This window comes from Ammospiza caudacuta, chromosome 5, assembly GCF_027887145.1.
Source record: "Ammospiza caudacuta isolate bAmmCau1 chromosome 5, bAmmCau1.pri, whole genome shotgun sequence".
Classification (NCBI taxonomy): Eukaryota; Metazoa; Chordata; class Aves; order Passeriformes; family Passerellidae; genus Ammospiza; species Ammospiza caudacuta.
The window spans coordinates 40,953,090-40,974,841 of NC_080597.1; the positions used below are offsets into that span (position 1 = coordinate 40,953,090).

At 38.7% G+C, this 21,752-nt stretch overlaps 1 protein-coding gene across 3 annotated transcripts in view; it reads left to right on the forward strand.

Moving 5' to 3' along the window:
• The window catches only part of OSBPL8 (oxysterol binding protein like 8), an 82,916-nt gene that overhangs the window by 33,925 nt on the left and 27,239 nt on the right, over positions 1-21,752 (forward strand). For 2 of the 3 annotated variants that reach the window (XM_058804562.1, XM_058804563.1), the window contains 3 exons: positions 2,458-2,550; positions 3,297-3,431; positions 20,122-20,189. In XM_058804562.1, the coding sequence (XP_058660545.1) occupies positions 3,341-3,431; positions 20,122-20,189 (159 nt within the window). In that variant the 5' untranslated portion in view covers positions 2,458-2,550; positions 3,297-3,340. The remainder of the gene's footprint in view (positions 1-2,457; positions 2,551-3,296; positions 3,432-20,121; positions 20,190-21,752) is intronic. The other variant, XM_058804564.1, reaches the window with a different exon arrangement.

Below are 21,752 nucleotides of genomic sequence, written 5' to 3' on the forward strand. Positions count from 1 at the left end.
ATATTCAGAATTGAACAGGTGTATATATACTATAATTCTTCAGGATTGGACCTGGTGAGGTGCTAGGGAAAACTTCAGATGTATATATGTGCTTACATGCAGCCAAAGACTTACTGGTGCCATTGGTTTGTGAGCATTAGTATGATAGTATGATTAGTAGAGTAATTTTGCCTGGGATTAAGAGTTTGTGTATGTAGGAAAAAGAAAGGTACAGGCACAAATTGTTTCTCTTTTCTGTGAGAAATCTGTGCAGAAGTTGTGGTCTTAGCTGACGTAGCTTATTATAGACATTAAAAAACAATGTTGAATTGAATTGTAGTAAACATTTTCCTGTATATGATGTCCTTGTGCTATTTTCAGTGGTGCAGACACTTTCACAGGCTCATTATAGAAACAGAAGTGGGAATCTGACTCCCCAGATTTTTTTTTCATAGCTTTACCTGAAATAAATTGGCTGTAAATTTATATTTCTTCTAAGGTATGACTTGTACTGACAAACTTTTGTATTAGTAATTTGATGACCAGTATGATGAACATGAACAATGTATGTCTTTTTCAGCTCTCAACAGTTCTGTTGGTATTGAAATGTGGCCTCTAAAGAGTCACAAGGAGGCATTGATATTTACTATTTGCTGTTTCTTCTCTAAAATAATGCCTTGTCTTCTCCCTCACCTCAGAGCAAAGGTCTGAGTGTTAGGATGAGGCATTTTGCAGGAGGGGGGACACCTTCCTCCTAGAGGCTGCTATGGTGTGAATAGTTACGTTCTTAACTGATTTATTTCCATTTGTTTAGTACTTTTACACTGCTTTATATAAAAAGGAGAATAAAAAACTCTTCTGCCAATCATTCTTCAGCTTTTTAGATGGACTTTCTCAAAAACTCACCTGGTTTAAGAAGTTCACCTTGAATACCCAGGCATATGAAGTTCTTGCCATATGCTATTCTATATTAGGTGATACATAAACTCTGGTAGGAAAAGTGCCTTTCTGACAGTTCTAGGAGTTGTTGCAGGACCTAATGACTCCTAATGAAGGGATACGAATTTTACAGTGAGCTTGAAGCTTGTAGTCCTGTTAGTGTGACTGAGTCCCCACTGCTGAATGTAGCTCATGCTTTAGCAGCACTTGTGTGCAGAGCTTGCTTACGCCGCAGGTTACTGGCAGCTTCTGCCTGAGAAATATAACTGCATTGTGACAGCTTTAAGAAACCTTTGGAATTCCCAAAGCTTAAAAAAGAGTTAGAAGTGCTACATGGGGCCTGCTCACAAACAAGCCTTCTGCACAGGTTACTCAGGGGAGAGTTGCTAGTGCAGTTCCTGCAGTGGAGCCCACGGTGTCACCTGCTGCAGTGGCAATAGGGGCTGGTGGGGGCACCTGCAGAGCACAGCAGGCTGAGAAATCCCATCCCTGCAGAAGCTAAGTGGCCAGTGGCTTGTCAAAAGGGTGAGAACTGGTCTTCCTTCAGTGCACTGTACACATTAAATCTTTAAAACAAGTATAGCTCACTCTCCTTGCAGCGACCCATTTTGTGCAAACCTGTGAAGCAGCTGCTTTCTTACCCCCTTTTATTTTCACATACAAGACCTTCTGCAGTATGGTCTCTTCCCAAGACTTCAGCAACTGCCTTGCTCCCCCCTTTCCCTTACCTGTAGTTGCAGAACAATAAACAGCTAGTTGGTACAACAAGAAGAGCAAAATCAGACACTGCTTTGAAATACCAACTTCTGGCACTGATGGACTTGAGTTCTGAACTGGTAAAATGAGCTGGTTGCCTCCCTTGTCCATTTCCTTACATATTTTTCCTCAGCAGCAGTTCACATAGAGTATAGTTTCTCTGGAACAGAGAATCTATAACTAAGCTTTAGATGGCTTATCTGATGTAGAAAAATAATACAGGTGGGTGTACTGCAATCCTTGCATTCTTCATAGAGTCATTTAGGATGGAACACACATTTGAGAATCATCAAGTCCAACTGTTAACCCAGCATTGCCAAGTTCACCACTAAACCATGTCCCCAAGTGCCACATCTACACATCTTTTAAATACAGCCAGGACTGGTGACACTTCCCTGGGCAGCCTCTTCCAATGCTTGAGAATCCTTGTGGTGAAGAAATTTTTTCTAATATCCAATCTAAACCTCTCATGCCACAACTTGAGGCTGTCACTCTCGTCCTGTCACTTGTTACATGGGAGAAGCTACCTTTCAGGTAGTGGTAGAGAGCAGTAAAGTCTACCCTGAATCCCCTTTTCTCCAGGCAAAACAACCCCAGCTCCCTCAGTCATCCTCATCAGACTTGTGCTCTGGACCCTTCACTATCTTCCTCACCCTGCTGGACACTCAAGCACCTTTTTATTTTTTCATACTGCTTTGTGTTCATTCCAGGTTTTGCTGCAAAATGTTTCCACTACTGTAATAAGAGTAGTGATAAAGCTAAGAAGGCCTTTGTACTTTGCAGAGTCCATCCAGAGAATAGAACTTGTTTGGTTTGACTCAAATCTTCTGCTGAACTTTTAAGGAAAGCTTGGGAACTCTTAAAATCATCTGTGTTGTAAGTTCCAGTCTTTTCTTTAGTAAATATTGCTTGTTTCCCTCTTTGAGCACGTTGTCAGTATATCTGCTTTCACACAACAGGTGTTACAGAGTCTTTCTTTGATTATGAAAAAAGGTACAGTTTTGTTGTCTGCAGCTTAACAAAATGTACAGAAACTATGAAACAGGATGGCTGGCCAGGGGATCCTAGAAATAGGTAGGAAGACACCAGACAAGTCTTTCAGACCGATGAGGTTCAAGGAGAGTAACTCTTCTGCTTTAAGCCTTTGCCTTGACAGAATTTGTACATGATTTGTATTGTTAAGACTTGTTTCTTGTGATGTATATACAGACATTGATCTTAGCTTTCTGGGATGTTGGTACAGCTTGATCTGGCAAGTTGTTTCATGGGTTGGCTGAGTTGAGGCTAGTTAAACCAAAAGCTGTCTCAAAGTGGCAAAGAAAAGAAGTATTTCAGAAGATAAGCAACAGCTCAATGCTGTATCTCTATTGAGTATCAGCCTTTCCAACCTCATGCTAATTTTTGTTTTCATCTTTTGCCTCATGTCTTAGACCAGTCTTACTGGCTTCTTTCTGCCATCCTCTCCAAAGCAAATATCTGGTTTGAAAACCTCAGTTTTTAGAATGAAAGGTTTTGCAACAGAGCAGTTGAATACCAGTTTCATAAACAGCAGTGAAGTTCTTAGTAGAAATCTATGCACAAGCACATAACATCTTTGAATGAGCATCCATTTTGTATTTCAGCAGTGGTAACAAACAGTGATGACCGGCCTATAACTCCAGGAAAAATGAACCAGCACCAGGGAAAAGAAGGCTATTTTACTCCAACCAAAGAGTTACTTCAGCCATGTCACTGTCCAGGAAGTGCCCATAGTCATGGTAAGACAAAGTTATTTTTTGCAGAGGTTTTAAAGAACTTAAATTCTAACATTAATTATATGTTCCAAATATTGGTTCAAAATCACCGACTTTTACAGTAAAGAGGTAAGGAAGAAAGCATATTGGAATTTTCTGTGTAATTATTTGTATCTTTGTGTTAATCTGAAAGAGGAAAAATACATTATGTGATGCACTAGTTTATTAAGGCATGCTATGATTTGTTTGATGGGAGAGCAGTTCACATGATGGTAAATGATTATTTGTGTAGTCCTGTAAAACCCACAGTAATGTTCTTCTCTCAGTATTCAAGCTGTGTCTTTATGCAGCATTGTTATGATGTACCATAAGTGGAACTTTGGTGGAAAGATACTTCAAATTACTTCAATAACAAAGAAGTAATTAAATTACTTCTACTGAAAGGTCCTTCTCTTTAGAAAAAGAAAAAAAAAAAAAAGTCTCAACACTATTTTTTGCCAGCTTTCAAGAAGTCCCTCTGCCTTGCTAAACTTGTTGAAAACAAACTGTGCATCCATGAGAACTGATTGGATGGAAAGAGAAACTCAGTAGACCTGACATGCTGATAGACTATTCAAGAAACAAAAAACAAGCTTATTTGCATTTGAAACTACTTGCATTTGTTGCTCAGGAAATCATTGGACATCATTCCTGGGGTGTGTGAAGTTCTTAGTGAAAACTTCAGGCTTTTAAAATTGATGTTCTCTTCCCTTTTACTGTTGGCAGCCATAATAGTCATCCATGCTTCCTTTAGTTTTTTTCATGAGTCGTGTTCCTGACATGGTTTTATATTTTTACCTGGTTTTGGTATGACTCTCCCTAGCTACCATAGCTTGCTTTGTCAGAGTAATGACACTGGTGTTTCAGAGTAATAAAGGCAGTGTCTTAGGTCACTTTGAATCACATTCCTGTTGTCCCATTCAGTTCTATTAGACAAGAAAATAACTTTGAAACAAAGACAGTTGTTACTGTGCTGAATCTGGTAGTATTTTAGTGTATTTTAAAGTTATAATGGTAGTATTTTTGGTACTACACACAGCTAACTCAGATATATTTTCTAATTCCTGGTGTTATCACACTGGAACAGCACTTGATGTCCTCTGGCTTATGTCAAGCTTAGTCTGGAAATATTTTCTGTACAATATAAATAAAATTTGTTTGTAATTTTTATTATGTTGAAAGAACTTTTGGTTATTTTCTCTCTGTACTGTGTTGTATCCTTTACTAGAGAAATGCTGATGTTATGTAAGTGTATTTGAATATTCTAATAAACTCTTCCTTTTAATATTGATGTTCCCACTAAGTTATAAAGTCAAACTGTAGTGTTTCTTCAGGACTTTCACTCATAGGAAAATTACTAAAATGGGCTTGAAAAGCACTTGATTGTCCTACATCAAACTCCTTGCAGTTTAATAAGTTTTTCTCTCCAGATATTTTTTTCTTCTGAATATTTCAGGGCTTATATAAGTGAATTTAAGCCAGTTAAGTGTATTTGTGCCTTTTTTAGCATCAATCATTACTGACTTAGTTTTCCAGGAGCACTACTAGGTATAAGGCTGTACTTTCATGAGACAAGAAATTTGACTTGCATTCAATTTTAGTAGAGAAATGGTACAATGTGGGCTAGGTTTCAGCAACCCACAATTACTGTCTTGCAGCCTATCTACAGCTTGGGAGCTGATTTTTTTTGAGTGGGTTGACCAACATTTAAAAATCAGGTGAATATTCAATGGCACCTATTCCTATGGGAAAATTACAGTGCTGGCAAAAATGTGAGGTTATTACATTGGAGAAGAAGAGATGTAGTGGAAGCCTGAAAAATATTAAGTAGAACAGAGCTTAATATAATGGAGTGAGGCTGTTGTAACTGAAATCCAGTCTTTACAATGTGCCTGTGGTATGGTATAATGACATAGGGAATGTTTAGATACAGAATTTGAAGGCATTTACAAGGAACTAAATGGAAATACTTTTAGTCACTGACAACTGAAGTCATCCTTAGGAGATGAGTAATGTAAATAAACAATTCAGTATCATGCTAGGCACAGAATAACAGAGAATCAAAACAGAAAATGTATGATACCATCTACAAAGAACTGATGAAATATATCTAGAACTGTGGCACAGGTACTTAGCTTTTGCTGCTGGGCAGTTGGATGTTGTGCAATGCTATTTGACCACTTTTACCTAGGCTGCTTCTGCCTGAATAAAAAGCACCTGTGTTGCAAGGCCACTTAGGCATAGAACTTGTAGCCCAAAACCAGGTGAATCAAAATGAAACAAAGCCTGTGATGGGGCAGTCTCTGGAGCAACCAGCACTAGCTTTGGTGTTAATGGGGAAACCACCATGGCTGTCCAGCAGCTATCTAGGGATAGGCGTGCTCAGTGACTCTTGTTTGGAAAATCTACTGTAACAAGCTTAATTTGTGTCATCTGCTTGTGTTTTAGGTAAGATCCTAATGACAAGAATTACAAATATGGTTAAAACTACATGAGTCTTAATGCAAGGGAAGGAAGGTGAACATTTAAAATCAATTTGAGTTACCTCTTATTTGGAACAAAAAGAACCATGTCAATGTAAAGTTGTAAGTGGTATGTATTTTATAATTTAGGTGCTGCTGTGTATAAGTACTTTGTTTTCATTTCTGACCACAGCTCTGGATTTCAGAAAGCTTCTATTTTCCTGTACTTGGTTTTTTAGCTTAAGACATGTCTTTCTCCTCCCTCCCTCCTGTTGCTCTTATGAGATTGAGCAGAGTATGTTGTCTGAGACAGAGATGGGGGTCTTCTTCTTGGAGTCCAATACAGATTTATTTTATAAATGTAGAGTGTGATTTGATCTGGCAGCATTGTCTAGTGGTTGCTCAGCAAAAGTCTATTTAAAATGTCGCTGTTCTATGTATTTGCACTGTTTTACAAAATATTTTCAAGATCCTTGAAGTTACACTGTCCTTTATTCTGAGGCTGAAGTAGCTTACCTGTGAGGCTACAGACTGGCATGTGTAGGTGTGGAGGTCACACTTCCACAGGAAGCTTTAGCAATGTTGTTTGATGGAAATGTGTTAAAATAAGGGATGGTGAAGATTTTTCCAGTATGATTTTAACATATGCCGAAAGTTTAGATTTTAGTGGCCAAACACTAACTTGGCCATATATAGCATTGATCCTGAGGTGGGGTTTTAATTTTAATTTTTGTGTATTTTATTTATTCCTGCCTTGTCCATCAAGTAGTTAACTGGAGCGTCAGAATAGACTAGTCCTGATAATAATGCTACAACTCATGTGTCTTGAACAGACTAATGGTTATACTATGTTTTTTTGCTCAATATTTTATTTAGACTTGTCAGACTTGGAGGAGGACCTAAATAATTCAGTAGCTTTTTGATGGAAACTTTAATAATCTTGGGAAGTTACTTTATCTGTGAAGCTTTGCTTATGTTGTGGGATGGTGTGTCTTTAGGCCCCAGTGGGCAGTGTGGCCCCTCCAACTCAGCAAGATTGTATTTTTTTAAGTATAGTCATATACATGCTAGTAGTGCTAAATCATCTCTCAGTTCTAGCAGCTGACACACAGATAGTATGGTGCTAATTTAGCTCATATTCTGTGTTTGCATTCAGTGGTTAAAAATGTTATTAACTATTAATGATCAAACAAGTAAACTTTCATTGAACTTACTTTTGGAATGTTTCCTTTTTTAACCTATCATGGGACCAAAAGGAATAATTGATAAAATTATTTTTTTGTAGTTGAAAAATTAACATTAAAAATACCAAGTACAAGACTGCATTTTCAAAAGTTGTAGAGCAGAACTCTGCTTGCTGACGTAATCTGTTTATGTCAAATTATCCCTGGTAAATTGAATTCTTGTAAATCTTATTAACTCAAGCACACTGATTTATTTCTTTGATAAAATGAATTAATGCAGAAATAGCAATCACATAAAAACTATTTTAAAAGTCAGCAGTCTCCTTATAAATGATTAATAATGTTTTTAACTTACCAATATTTTCTTAAAACATATTTCCAACTTTTGATGAAGACGTCACAGAGGCTTAAATAGCAATATTTGTGGTAAATAGAGAAATCTAGTAAGAGAATGCTTGAAACTGTCAGACTTTTCTGTAGTTTTCCTGTCTTTATTTAAAACATCAGAAAGATGCAGATGAGGTGGGATGTGTGTCCCCAGAAGGAGCCTGACAGGAGATAAGAAACAGGATCTGCCTTTCTTATCCAGCAGAGCAGTAGTAGTTGTTAATTCAATTTGCAATGCAATTAAAAATATATTGTGTTACATGACTAAGGAACAGAAGTGGTTTAGGTGCAGAGAGGAGGGTTGACAGTAGAAACAAAATGATATCTGCTAGTAATGATGATGATGATCACCATGAACTGGAAGGAAGTGAAGGTGATTTTGGGGAAGAGTGAGGGCATTTTTGGCTGTGCTGAACTTGTGCTTTAAATAGCTCCAGAGGAAACATTTAAAGGATATGCCAGTGCTAGGATTTTAATCCATAGGATGCTGCATTTTTGGAGAAAATAGGAATTTAAGTATTTTTGTATGTGACAGAAGGTGGAAAGCAAAGAACAGGCATTTTCAAGAAGTAAGTCCTAAAGAATAGTTATTAGCTGTTGAAGGGATGAGATGCCTTTGGAGCCTTAAGGACCCAGAAAATATCAAACTCAGATGTTACTGACTGTGTACCCAAGGCAACTAACAAGTTAAAGCTGATTTGTTGTTGACCTGTGCAACTTGCAGCTTTAAAAACCATTTGTTTCAGTTGTTCGGCTCAGTTGACAGCAGGAACAGTTTGTTTCACTGGGCAGTAACAAAGGTCTTGGACCTCCTGACTGGTCATCCCTGTTCTGGGTTCCTGGTGGTCAAGAAGCCCTGGAGATACAGCAAAGCATCTCCTCTTAACCAGCTGTCAGTGGAAGACAAATTACTGTGGACCAGTAGAAGGAAAGATGCAGCCCTGTGAGAGTGAACTCGAAGCCTTTTCGAAGTGTTAGCGCCTCTGCCTAAGTCACTTGGCTGTGGTGCTCTGGGCACATTTCTGCCAAGGGTTCTTCCATATGGATGCATGAGGCTGAAGCCACAGCACTGGGGAACTGAGCTGGGGAGAGAAATCCCACTGCCCATAATTACAGCAGATGGATGCATTGAGCACAGGTGCACAGGTGAGGCTGGAACTCCACTGGGAGTTGATCACTGCTAAAATGCCAGTTTGGGTTGGTATTTGTTTTCAGCTAGTGCTTTCAGTGTGTTAGTAATTCTTTTTGATAAGAGTATTTGGTTTGCAAATGGCAAAATTTTGCCAATCGATCTGGTTCCAAACCAAGCTGTTTCCTGGATAGTTGGGCTATATTTTATATTCAATAGTGATTTCTGTTTTTCTTCTTACCTTTCCTATGTGTTTACTTTCTATATGTAGACAGACTTAGTCATGGAGTAACTTCATACAGTCTCCTCTTTCCCTTCACTGTGTCTGTTCTTTGAATAAAGAAGCTGAAGAATGGCTAAATAACTCCACAATAAGAACAATTTATCAGTCATCCTTTGTTACTTCACTTCATAGTCCCATAACTGTCTCATTGTCTCACTGCTAAAGAAGAACTGTTCAAGTTCTACTTGAGGGTCTCCAAAAACCTTTTTTTGATACTTCAATATTAACAGTAAGTGTTGCTTCTGAAGTAACGCACCTTCTCTGCAGAGTAAATGCATTTAATGTCTTAGAAAAATGTTAAGAATTTTGCTTTCTCCTGCCACATAAGAATTCTTTCTAAAACCTTGCAAACCCTCATGCTTGGAGACTCTTAGTCTTTCTTGTATTATTAGGAGGCATTTTAATTTGTCTTGCATTGCTTTTGATGATGAGGAAGTATTTGTAATCAGCAGTGTGTGGGAGCCATGGGCACTGGTTGTTCTTTAGGTGGTACTGGATTAATGCCTGTTAATCCTGCTGCAGGTTCCTGAGCCTAAGGACACAGGTGGTCACTTTTTCGGTTTTTCAACAGAGTGTGGAAGTGAAGCCCCAGTTCCACAAAACTGTGTAATCTATTAGGAGTAGCTTCAGTGAAGCTTGTCTTAAATGGGGTGTGAGTGAGGCTCTGGTCACAGTAGGAGGAAGGAGCTTGAGCCCTAAATAATGTGATCTCAGTCTGTGTTGTAAAACTGAATTTCTTGTAAAATGTTTTAAGTTCTGCTGTGTGTGGTTACATGATCTTGACCTCCTGCTTTCTTACAGCCATGCGTACTCTGGCACATTCCTCTCTGCAAGTCATTGTGTTTATTAGAACTTGCCATTTCTGAAATGCTACTCCACCCAGTATTTGTGGCTTGGGTAAATTGCATATTCTGCTTTCTGTGTGGGTATAGCTTTATGAAAGTGTGGTACTGGGTTTAAAAGGCACAGCAGTGATTGATGTGAAACATCTCAAGCAAGTTCTCTTTCTTCATGACAGTCTCTGCAGGACTGGCCTACTTGAACGTGAGCCTTGACTTTGAGAATTTCATAAGGGCTGAAAGGACAATGTTGAAACCTGAGCAGTGAGCAAAGCTATTTACTCCGTGTGGGAGGAGCTGAGCAGGCTGTTAGCAAGTGAGGAGGTGCAGCCAAGTACAGTTGCCAGCAGTGCATGGGGAGTCTTGGTGGTCATTGGTCACCCCTCTCAGGCTTGCCTCTGGAATTACTCCTCAGCTAAACTGCACTGGACTTGGAAATACCAGGGAACAGAAGAATATTTGGTGAAAGAAATTTGCCTCTCTCAACTACTCTCCAACTTGTAGCCTCATGGTTTAGGTATAATTTTTTTCTGAATCAAATATCAGTGCAGAAGGCAAGTATATCTTTAATACCCGTTTTATTAAATAGGGAAAAAACCTGCTTTTACTTCAAATCCACATGTGAAAGTCAATTGTTAGATAAAACCTTCATAGGTATGATTGTCTACCTGTTTTCTTTTTCTGTCTTCTGCATGCTGCAAAATAATTCTCTACTGCATGTAGAGAATTATTTATGACCTTTTCATGGACTGGGGGGAGAATTCTACTGGAAAAGATAGTAATGTTGAAATGTCAGGGCAAATTACTGTCAAAATTGCAGGGCAAGTCTGAAAAGCTTCTGCCTTCCTCTACTACACCAAGTTTTCCTTCCTCTTTCTTTTCTCTCTAGCTTTCACAGAGTTTGGTTTTAAGAAGATTTTAGCTTTTCCTTGGGTACCTATAAAGGGAAAAGGATTTTTTGTTTACTTTCCATCACTATCCATAGTTTTACTACTTACTGTATTACTGCATCAATATCAGTTTTTAGAATGTGTTAGTTATTCTAAACTTCTAAAATCTCTATAAAAAGGATTATTGTAGTGAAAATTCCTTATTTGGGTAGTCCAGATAGATTTGATTTGAGTTCAATTTCATTGAATTCTTTACAATTTAGAGACGTCTTTTTTGTTAAGACTGTGGTGTTTTTTTCAGCTGTAAATATTTTTCCATTTGAGAAATGTTTTAAAACTAAAACCATACTTTGTCAAAAGTCTTCACAAGTTGTCAGAACTCCACATATCTTCTATTTGACTTTGTACAATGAGATTTTACATTTTGCTCCAGGCAATATCCTGGAAGAATGTTTTAAGCACAGGATTAGGATTGGTTTTTCAGCCAGCATTTACTATTTGCTGTTGAAGAAGCCCTGATTCAATATCTAATGGGAGAAATGCATTCTGTCCTTTAGAAAAATATATACATTAAATAGGTTTTGCTTCTCTAAAGAGATTGGCTGAGAATTGATTCTTGTGCTCCCCCCTGCCCTCCTGCCCCAAGATACATAAACTAAATATTTCAGTCATGTAGGGATTTTTGTGTTCTTACTGATACAGGTGTTTTATAAAACAGAGAAATTGGGAAAGTTTTTGTCTGTTTCAGTGGCATACTTAGTCTAGTGAATCCTATGGTGACTGAAACTTCTGTTATGAAAAAGCTCATATATATTCATGCACCTGATGCCTTTAAGCTAAAGTGCCGATACCTCCCTGTTTATGCAGGCTTTTCTGCCATGTCTGACACATGCAGTTGGACTTGGCTATAGTTCTATTTGTGAGTATCTGAAACTGTGTAAATTTCTAAGCTGTGTATGAGAGTGCATTTTCTAAGTGTATCCATTCTTAATGCACTCAAAACTAATATCAAAAGGACAGAAAGCTGCCTGGGACATTAGTCTAAGATCACAAAGTTTGATTTCATCAGTAGATACACCTATTCTGTCTGAGTTTATTTTCAGGAAGAAAAAGCATTTATGGGATTTTTTGGTCTTTGCTGGCAGGGAGGGGCGAGACAATGAGGGAGAAAGCTTAAATCAGATTTTTTTCTTTTTCTCCTATATTGTTGTGGTGAGACAGAGTCATATTTTGATAAAAGACTCAGAGCCTGCCTCTCCTGTGTTGCTGTTGAGTTAAAGCAGAAGGTGCTTAGAATACCTGGATAACAGCTTCCTTGACTGGAGAGCCTCAGAGAGGGGAAATGTAACATGATCTGTATTGAAATTCTTAATTTTGTCTACCCAAAGAGTTCAGTTTCAGTTCTAAATGGAGAAAAGGGCATAGGAAGGAGAAAGAGATATTTTAATCTGTTCCTGTTTACAGTTTGACTACATGAGCAGTGTCAAGGGACTTGAGAGGGCATGGAGAGAAGTAAGGGAAAGGCCTTCATGATTATGTTGTTTCCTGAAACTCCTGAAAATGCAGCTGCTCCTTAGGAATGTGAACAGAAGGTGGCAGAGAAGACTGAGCTGTGAAACAAGCTGGTGGGCTGGCAGGTAGGGCCCAGGGCTGGAGGGAGATGCAGACTGTGCAGGTGTCTGATGGAGGAGCCTCCCCCCCAGCCATTCCAGAACGAGAGAGAGAGACGTGGACACGGCTGGATTCCGGTGTCAGCAGAGTGCTCTGGGCAGGGTCACAGCCCTGACTCTGAAAGAGGAGATAACAGCCCCATTAACTGGGCAAGGTAGGTCTGTAATGAGAGGATACAGTTCCTTCTATGTGTAAGAGGAGTTCTACTGCAGCTTCCTCTTGATTTCAATTGGAAAAAAAAGAAAATGCATATTATTAATAGATTTGAACCAAGGTATTTGCTCTGTTTTGTAGTTAGGACAGATTTGGAGAGGTGATATGGAGCTGTGTTTATTAAAGCTAAACCAAAACAAAACCAAACAGAAAATAAAGCTAGTGTTCTCCCTCCTTGCATTTCCTCATTGCCCTTCCACTCGACTCCTTTAGTTTTTTTAGCTGCTTTTTCTGTTCCTTCTGGGACATCTTGAAACAAGGACTGTTTCAGCTGAAGGGAGTGTGAGAGGATTGGATAAATGGAGACAGGCCTGAATACATGATGCTTATCCAGTTTTTCCTATTCCCTGTGCTTAAGTGAATTGTGTTTTTCATATAGCACATAGTAGTTTCTGTTGATGGCTATCTGTGCCTCATCTTTGCTTTTTCTGATACATCTTTTTACCTTGTCATATTTTGGGAAGTTAACTACACTTCTTTGTATAAGGCCATGGAGTAAGTAGTATTATTTGAGGGTTAATCATGTTCATGCTGCTATTGATTTAATTTATGGCATGTGATTCACATTGTAAGAAAAGGAGAGGATGGAATAAGGTAAGAATTCAAGTTCTTATTTTCAAGGCAGTTCTTGGTGTCCTATTGTCCTGGTTTTTAGTACAGAAGGTTTCAAAACCTCTTTTGTCAGAAGTAAAGTTTGATGGGGAAAATGGGACCAGCAGAGAAACACCAAATGGGAAGGAAGTTCCAGATTTGCAAGAGGCTGGCTCTGCACACTAGTCCTTGCAGCAGAGGCTGCTGATGTAACAGCAGTGAATGAAGGTGGTTAGGAAGAGATTATTTGACTTCATTATGGTAGCTGCCAGCAGGAGGAGTTTGGATCAGCAGATTTCTAGTCTTGAATCACAGTTTACTGGAATCCTTTCTGTGTTTAAAATTTAAGCTGGCCCATTTAAGTGTTTTATTCATTGAATAAAATATTTGGGGCATTAATAATAAAAAGCCTTTTTTGTGGAGATTATTTAGGACAGCTCTTCTGTGAGTCAGGCTGGTTTGTTTATAAAAATATGGGAGAGTTTTAAGAAGATAAAGCAGTTGCATCACCTTTTAAAGAAAAATAAAGAAATGAAGATGTAGAGGCCATGGCAGTCAGCTGTCAAAAACTAGTTAGGTGAGTGCCTGAACAGGAAAGTTCAACTTGGCTGTGTAATGCAAATGATTGACTCCCTTTTCTGATTCCCATAGTGTACCACAATATCAAACAGGGAAGCCACAAAGCTCATGAGTTGTCCTTTGTGCAATATAAATTTGGGACATGAAAGACTAACAGGAACTGAATTTAAGGATTCCTTAAAACTTAGATACCATTTTTGTGTACTTAGAAATGAGTAGGACTAAAACTGAGAGTTAAAAAATAAGATGTGGTCTGTTTCCCAGGAAAAAGGAGCTGAAGCAAAGGCATTCCACTTTAAGCATCCTAAGAGCTTTGATGAGAGGAGTGTAGTGTTGCTTGGCTTGCTGCTGATTTGGCAGCCTCTGTCTCTTCACTGCATTTTTCATGTGCGCCCTTCGTTTGTTTCTTTTTTTTCCTCTTTTGTATCTTACTCATCAGAATGTGAGGTAAAAGGCTGCTACTGCAACACTCTTGCTCCAAGCAGCTTATGCTAACCAGCTTTCACAGAGAACATAATCCTTACACAAACACCTTAACTCATGAAGGAAGAAGGTCCAGTGCGACGTAGGTTTTCTTCATGTGCTGGGATTTCATCTGTGTTTTCTCCAAGAGCTGATGGCCGAAAGCTCGTCCGGAACGCTTCATTTGGCGGCTATAACGAGCTCACTCCTGCTCTACCAGGTTTGTTTTGGTCTTGCATTTCTTAAAATGTACAGAAGCGAATCTAATGTCTGCCTCAAATTTTCATGCTTGATTGAAAGTAATGTACTGAGATGTGGGTAGAAATCAGAAAGAGTATTGCTTGTATGCAGTTTGATAACAGCTCTTTGTAGTGGCAGGATTTGCAGACAGGGAAAGGAGTAAGTTAGTTTTCACACTGCCACAAATCTCACTTCAAAATGCATTGGTGTGTTTGAGACTGACTGGAATGTTTGTTTTGGTTGTTTGGGCTTTTAGGACTGAGGTTCTGTGATGTGGTTTATAAATGCCTTCCTTTCTTGTACTTTCCACTGCTGTTTCCACTGCTCCCCCCCCCCCCCCGCCCCAAATGGATCTGCTTTAAAATTGTAAGGTACAGCAGAAGGTTTATATTTAGCTGTAACTACTGGAAAATCCGCAGGCTGGTCATCGATGGTTTGACATAAAATGACAAGATAGAAAATGAAGGCTAAAAACGTAGCTTTGGTAAACTCTGTAGTGCAAGATTTTGAAGACTTAAAACCTCTGAAAGGGCTTTAATCTCCTTTTGCACAGATTTGTTGTTTCCTGAAAATCAGTACTGGAATATTGCAATGAATTTGTAGATCATTGCATGTCATTGTTCATAATGTGCACATTGTTCATAAGCTTCTGACGTAGGTACCTGAATTTCAGCAGTTTATTTCATAAAGCCTCAGTGCTTGAAAATGTGTTACAAGGTCACCCATTCCTGAAGGGGGACATAGTACAAACTGTGCATTCTTTCCAGAATTGCTGTGGATGTGTGAGTTGTCTTGTGCATGCGCAGAGATGCACTTTATTGTGTAGTTCCACGGGGCCAGGATGTTGGGGGGGAGGAAAGAGGGGAATAAAATAGTTTTCACTTTCTATTGCCTGCCTCCTGCAGCATGGCTCACTGAATTTGTAAGCCCTGGTTCTTAAGCCTCAGAGCAGAGTTGGGTGCAGACCATGGGGGAGGTTGCAGACACCATGTTTTATTGAACATTTTTATCCTGGAATGTTTCCTTTCACTCTGTTTCAGGATATGATTAGCCTTCTACCAAGAATCTAACACTGAGTTTTATTCAAGCTGCTTGCAAAACAAAAGATCTCAATGCTTGAAAGCATGGGGTTGGCAACTAGATAGGTGCTTCCTATCTTTAAAAGAAGTGTGTGTAGTCTGGTAATTAGTGGGAAAAAAAGGAGTCTTGTTTTGTATTTGCTTCCTTTCTGTATAGAATTCTGCAGCTAAAGCTGATCACTGTTCATAAGGAGACAGTGAATGAGTACTTAAAATGCAGAACAAATGGAAAGCGGTTTTTAATGAAAAAATTCAAGTGTGTACATAGAATTAAAAAATGCTTACTCTTTTGGACTCTTGCATATATCTCTGAAGAGTTTCAATATTCCTAACATGCTTAATGAACATACTGGTTTAGGCAAAGAGTAATTGTCTGTTTAAAATATACTCATGTATAGTTACAGTGATGACAGTCTTTGGTTATTTTTTTTTATTTTGTGGTGCTTACAAAAGAAAACACTACTGTTAAAAAATACATAAAAGGACTTTGCTTACTTTTCTGATTACTTTGCTTTCAAAGTCCATGGAGGAATCTGAATTAGTTAATATGGGATGGTACTCTTTACTTGTCAATAAGCTTTTGACAGTCAGTCAGTTAAAAAGACTATGGGCCCCTGTGTTCAATTCTTTAAAAAGTTTTTTCCTTTTTTTTTCTGATATGTTTATTATATAGCACCAGTATTGATAATCCCCACTAAGTACAGCTCATGGTTCTTCCAGAAGCATTTTCCAGCTGAAGTATTTGTTCTTCAAAACTGCACATGCACACCAGTAATCACATCAGGCTGTTCCTTTCTTTTCACTTGGAAGTCAGTAACACTGTTGCTTGGATTGCTGTTTGTGATCTTTTCATGCATTGCATTGCTTTTCTGCTGTTTTTGCTGTATGCTTGAAAAAGAGCCTCCAGTGGATAGTAATTATTTCTTTTATGAATAAAATAGATCTGACATTAAAAAGTAACATGCTTATTTTCTGATGTATTTTTCTCATGTATCATAATTGCAGATGGCATTTATTGAGAGGTACAAAGCCAGTATTCGAGATGTAAGAGTTATGTGGTTGGTTTTGGTTTTTCCCTTCCTTCAAAATTGACTGAAGGGACAGATTGTGTGTGTAACTTCAAAAAGTGTATATTATTCTTGAAAATTGAAATCTATTATCTGGACAGGTTGAGGGTTTTTCAAACTTTACCCTGCCATAGTCTTAATCTTAAATAGTCTTTAATTTTGCAGTGTATATAGCCTCGTTTTTGTCAACAGTGTTTTGAAGATTTTTTTTTGTTTTGTAGGGGGTTTTTTTGCTGTTTTTTTTTTTTTTTTTTTTTTTTTTTTTTTTGTTGTTGTTGTTATTGACTACATAATCTGTCTCAATCTCTAAAGCAGCACTGTTTGATTTTGTTTCATTGGTGTCTTGTATGCAAGGGTTGTGGTTCCTCTGTCAGGCTCTTAAATCTCTCTGAAAGCTCCTAATGAGTTTTAATGTAGATTTTCACCTGCAAGTTTTGGAAGAACATGGTGAGTGCTCACAGTAGGAATGCACTAATGGACAGTTTGCCTTGGCTTCTGAGGTCATACCATGAACTGTGGCTGACTGCAGTGGCACTGGGATCAGCTTTCAGAGCCCATGGCACCTGAGCTGTTGCGATAAGGAAGGTCACTCTGGGAGAAAGCCTTTTAAGGTGTAGTGTTGCTTTGAACGCAATCGCTGATGCTCAGAACTGCTTGAGAGAGCACAGCAGTGGTGCTCCTAACTAAAGATTGCTTTCAGGATTGTACGTAGAAAATGATACATAAATTCAAAGGATTCAATAAAGAAAAAATTACAGAAAGGGACTGTCTTCAACACATGAATTTCTACATTGTCAAATGTGGGCTCAGGTTATTTTGTTAAGGAGCTGCTGATTGAGTTACAAGGTGGGAATAAATATTAGGTCTAAAATATTAGGCCCAAAACCACTGCTGATGAATATTGAAAAACTTGAAACACTTTATTATACCCTGCTTCTAGCCTCTTTTGCTCTGGCAGTCTCTGCTCCAGACAGCTGTCTGTATTGTGAGCTTATCCCTCTACACAGAGGGAGGTCACCAGTAGGATGGTAGGGGATGGCAAGCTGGATGACTGGGTTTCCTCACAGACCAAGACTGGGCAGTGCAAGGTGTTCCAGGAGGTGCAGCACCCTGACTTGGCTTTGCTAACCCCTGAGAGAGCCCTTTTCTGTGCTGTGGGTGAGGCGGGGAACAGTCTGTGTGGTGGGTAAGTTCATCAATCAACTGGCATGCACACCTCTGCAGCTCGAGACACTGAAAGCAAGGAGGTGAAATTCATGGAAATGCAACTGAGCTTTTTCATTTCTTCTTGGTGGTACTGATGCAAAGTTTATTTGTGAAAATAAAAGATATATGTCTGTTGGATAGCAGTGTGAAAAGTCCATAAAATTGTTGTGCTTCAGAAAGCAAGCTTGGAATTACAGCTTCTCTTCTGTAAGAAAAATCCTGACTTAGCACTTCCTTGCTGATTCTTCCTCATTGAGGTTTCTGTATATTCTGACTTCCCAAAAATGGGAAAGTCATTAGAAAATGCCTGCATTGCATTTTCAGTGGGATTTGATTCCTTTTCTTTTGGGCACTGAATGAGGAGAAAGTCTCTGCTATGGTTCTGGTGTGTGTCTGACTGTCTAAGACTGGCATTGATTCCAGTAACTTCTAAGTAAACCAAGGCAAGAGTAGCCTCTGAGGCTTTAAACAACCTTGCTTCATGCCTCATAACTAGTGCTGTAGAAAATGTGCTTTTGCATTTGGTATTACCTGGGAAATGTAGCTTCTGGTGTCTAGTTTGTTTGTGAATTCCCCAGTACTACAAATCTTCTACCTGTCAAGGTACTCCTTTCCTGTTGTCAAATGGTCTCCTATGTTACAGTTTTCATTAGCTGCACAAGTCTATTGCAGGTGTCCTGTAAGAATTTAAAAATGAAGAATTTAATGAACTATGCCCAGGTGGGGCTTCTATAAGGATGTTAAAAAGTTGTTTGTAAAGACATGTAGAGCTTCCTTTCTGTGAATGTAAAATGGGATATTGTACTGCAGTATATAATTTTTAAAATCTGGTCTTACAAAGGAATATATGCACAAAGTAATAAATATAAAAGGAGAAAAATCCCCAAAAGACTCATTACCAGACCAAAATCAAGAGGAATCTTAAGATTTTTCATGTGACCTGGAGATCAGCCTAATGCCTCTTTAACTCCATGAATCTTACTGGGATGTGTAATTGTGACAAATGAATCAGTTCTGTCTTAGAGTTTCTAGGTATTAAAAGTTGTGGAAGGCTGAAGATAATAATAACAACAAAAAAGAATTCCTACTATGGACAAACTACCCAACACTACTACAAAAAGTTAAAAATTCTTTCAAAGCTCATAGTTTCCCTTCACATACCCACATTCCCCTGAAAAATGTGAAATCAAGGAGTTTCTCTGGTAAGTCTTCTCATTTCAGGGATCAGAAGACCGATTTGTGTTTCGAAGTCAGGACCATGCCCAGAGGGATGCTCCAAAGCCCTGGTGGCGTCCATGGTGCAGTGTGCCTGCTGGTGCCGTGTCTGGTGCGGTGTCCGAGGGTGCACTGCCCTGCTGGTGCCATGTCCATGGGTGCAGGGTGTCCCTGCTGGTGCAGTGCCCTCTCACAGGCACAGCTCTTGGACACCCCTGGGCCAGGCTTCTCAGCTGCCTGGGCTGTTCTGAAATCCATGCCTGAATTCACGGTCTCATCTGCCTCCTCTTCAGGGGGCATCTAAATGATGGCATGCTGACTTAGATAAATGCATTGTGCAATTTGTTTTTTCCCTCTTTATAAAAGCTTTATGCTGCCACCACTCTCTTCAAATTAAATTGATCAACGAGTGAGATGTCTTGTAAGCACAGGAGGCAATTTTTCTGTGTGAGGGTGCCAGGTTCTCAGTATATGTTCTGTGGCACAGAGCAGCTATGTGGCAGCATCCATAACAGTTGTGTCCTTGTTTTCCACTGTCACACAGACACTAACTTACTCTGCTTTCTTGATACTGGGGAAGTACGGGGTTTGTCACAGTAGAGAAACATGGGATTTTGACAACTGTATTAATAAAAGGCCTTGTATTTATGCTTCTTGAGTGTCCAAGTTGAAAGTATAAGTTCAAGGCTAATGTAAAGAACTATTTCCATTGTCTTGCAAAAAAATCCTGACTGGTGATTTTAATCAGATTTGCTTTCATGTAGGTGGTATATAACAATTATCTAGCTACAGAAAGGTTCAGAAATGAGCAAATAAAAAAAGGCTTTATTTAGTACTCTTCTCTGTGCCTGCATGTATGCAGGTAGGGTAGGATGAGAAAATAAAAGGACAAAAGTTGCCATGTTTTATTTAAATTTCATCAGGTTATTGGATCAGGTACAGAATTATCCAAATACAGTGCACTGTTCTCGCCTCTTAGAGGCAAGTATTAAATTACTGCATAAGATAGTAGCTGGTATGTTTTCAACTGATGAGATAGACTGGTATGTATATGCTATTTGAAAATCTGATTTACTTGTACTTTTTTAACACGTTGGCAAATTTATTTCAAAAGCTAGTTCATATAAATTTTATTAATGAATTTAAATAATTTGCAACAATGCTGTTTTTTCTTTAAGGTTCTGACAAAGGGAAGGACGATGCGTCCCAAAAAGACGATGCAGCATATTCTATGTCAAAAAGCAAGGTAAGGAACACAACCTCCTAACCTGTCTTAAAAATTTAGGTGTGTAAAGAAGCTACACATTTTTAATTAAGGTCAAATGTATTTAACTTTTGTTGTAGATAATCTTGAAGATTACTCTGCAGATTCAGCAATAGATAAAGATTAAAGGGAATCTCTTAATATAGTTCCCAGGATGAAGTCACATCCAAATCTATGGTTCAAAGTAAGGGAAACTAAATATGAAGTCTTCTTGTCGTTGTTTTGGAGTGGGATATTGCCTTGCCGTAGAGTTTAAAGGCTCTAACTTACCTAGCCATGTGGTTTTCTATTTTCTGCTAGGATATCCACTGTCTTTGTAAAGAGGCAAATATGGTAACAGGCACTTAAACAGATTGTTGGGGTGCTGCAGATTGCTGGGTTGCTCTGGAAGGTGACAGCTGGCTCTCAGGGAAAAGGGGGAAATTCTTGCTTTTTGCTGCTTTTGCACACAGCTGTTCCCACAGCACTCTGTGCTGGGCACAGGCAGCCACACCCCTTGGAGACAGGGTTTGCACTCGAGGTCTTGACACAAATTTTTCTGTTGTATTTGATATATCAGAGCCATAAAGACAAACATTACAAAGATACTGAAAGAAAACGAAGAGGCTTAAATATTATAGTAGCATTTCCAGGATTAAATGGAGTCATTGAAATTGCAATGGGATAAGCAGTTTGGTGTCTGCAGCGGATGCTGCAGTTTTGTGGTGTGTAGCTAAGCATTTCAAACTGTTGGTGTCTTACATGTGACTTGGGATCACAAAACTTTGAATCTTTTTGCTTTACTGCATCCTAGAGCCTCACTTGTCAGGAATATCAGGGAAGCGTACTTCATTATCCAGCTTTCTCGTGATCAAAATATTTAAATTGGTGCAGAAACCTCCAATTCAGTTTGACTTGGAAATCAAGTTAATATGGTCTCTTTTGACTTGGATTTATTCCAAACTCTGAAGAATCATACACTTTTGACAATCCAATTCCCTTTTCCTCTCCCTTATACTTATTTTTTCTTAGCTTTTGTCTTAACAGGATCTTAATCTTTGGGTTCTTTGCTATTACATTTTTTGTGTTTTTCTGTCAAAGATTATACCAATATTCCTACTTCTGCCAATATTTGCTTTTTTTCACCCCCTTTTTTTTAATTGCTGCATGTGGGGCTTGATTTTACTAAAGGAAGTGAAATAGCAGCCCTTCTTTCTAAGGGAGCATGCAGAAGCAGTGATGGGACTTGCCTGGAATCTGCTACTGAATGTACCTTGCTGGGAGTTACAGCAGGTTCTCTTAAAGTGTTTTCTTCTAAATTTTTTATCCGATCTGCTTTGTGTGGATATAACAGTGAGAAGGTTACTGGCTTAAAAATACACACACAGATCACTGACCTGTCTCCTAACATTGAACAGCTAAATGTAAACCTTTATTCAGTGTCATATTAATGAGCTTTAAAACTGAGACAATGAGAAAATTCATTTTTTAAGTAGGGAAACTTATTTGGTTTGAGACTTTTCTATGCATGACCTTTAGACTGCCTTCGCTTTCTGTTGGTGAGCA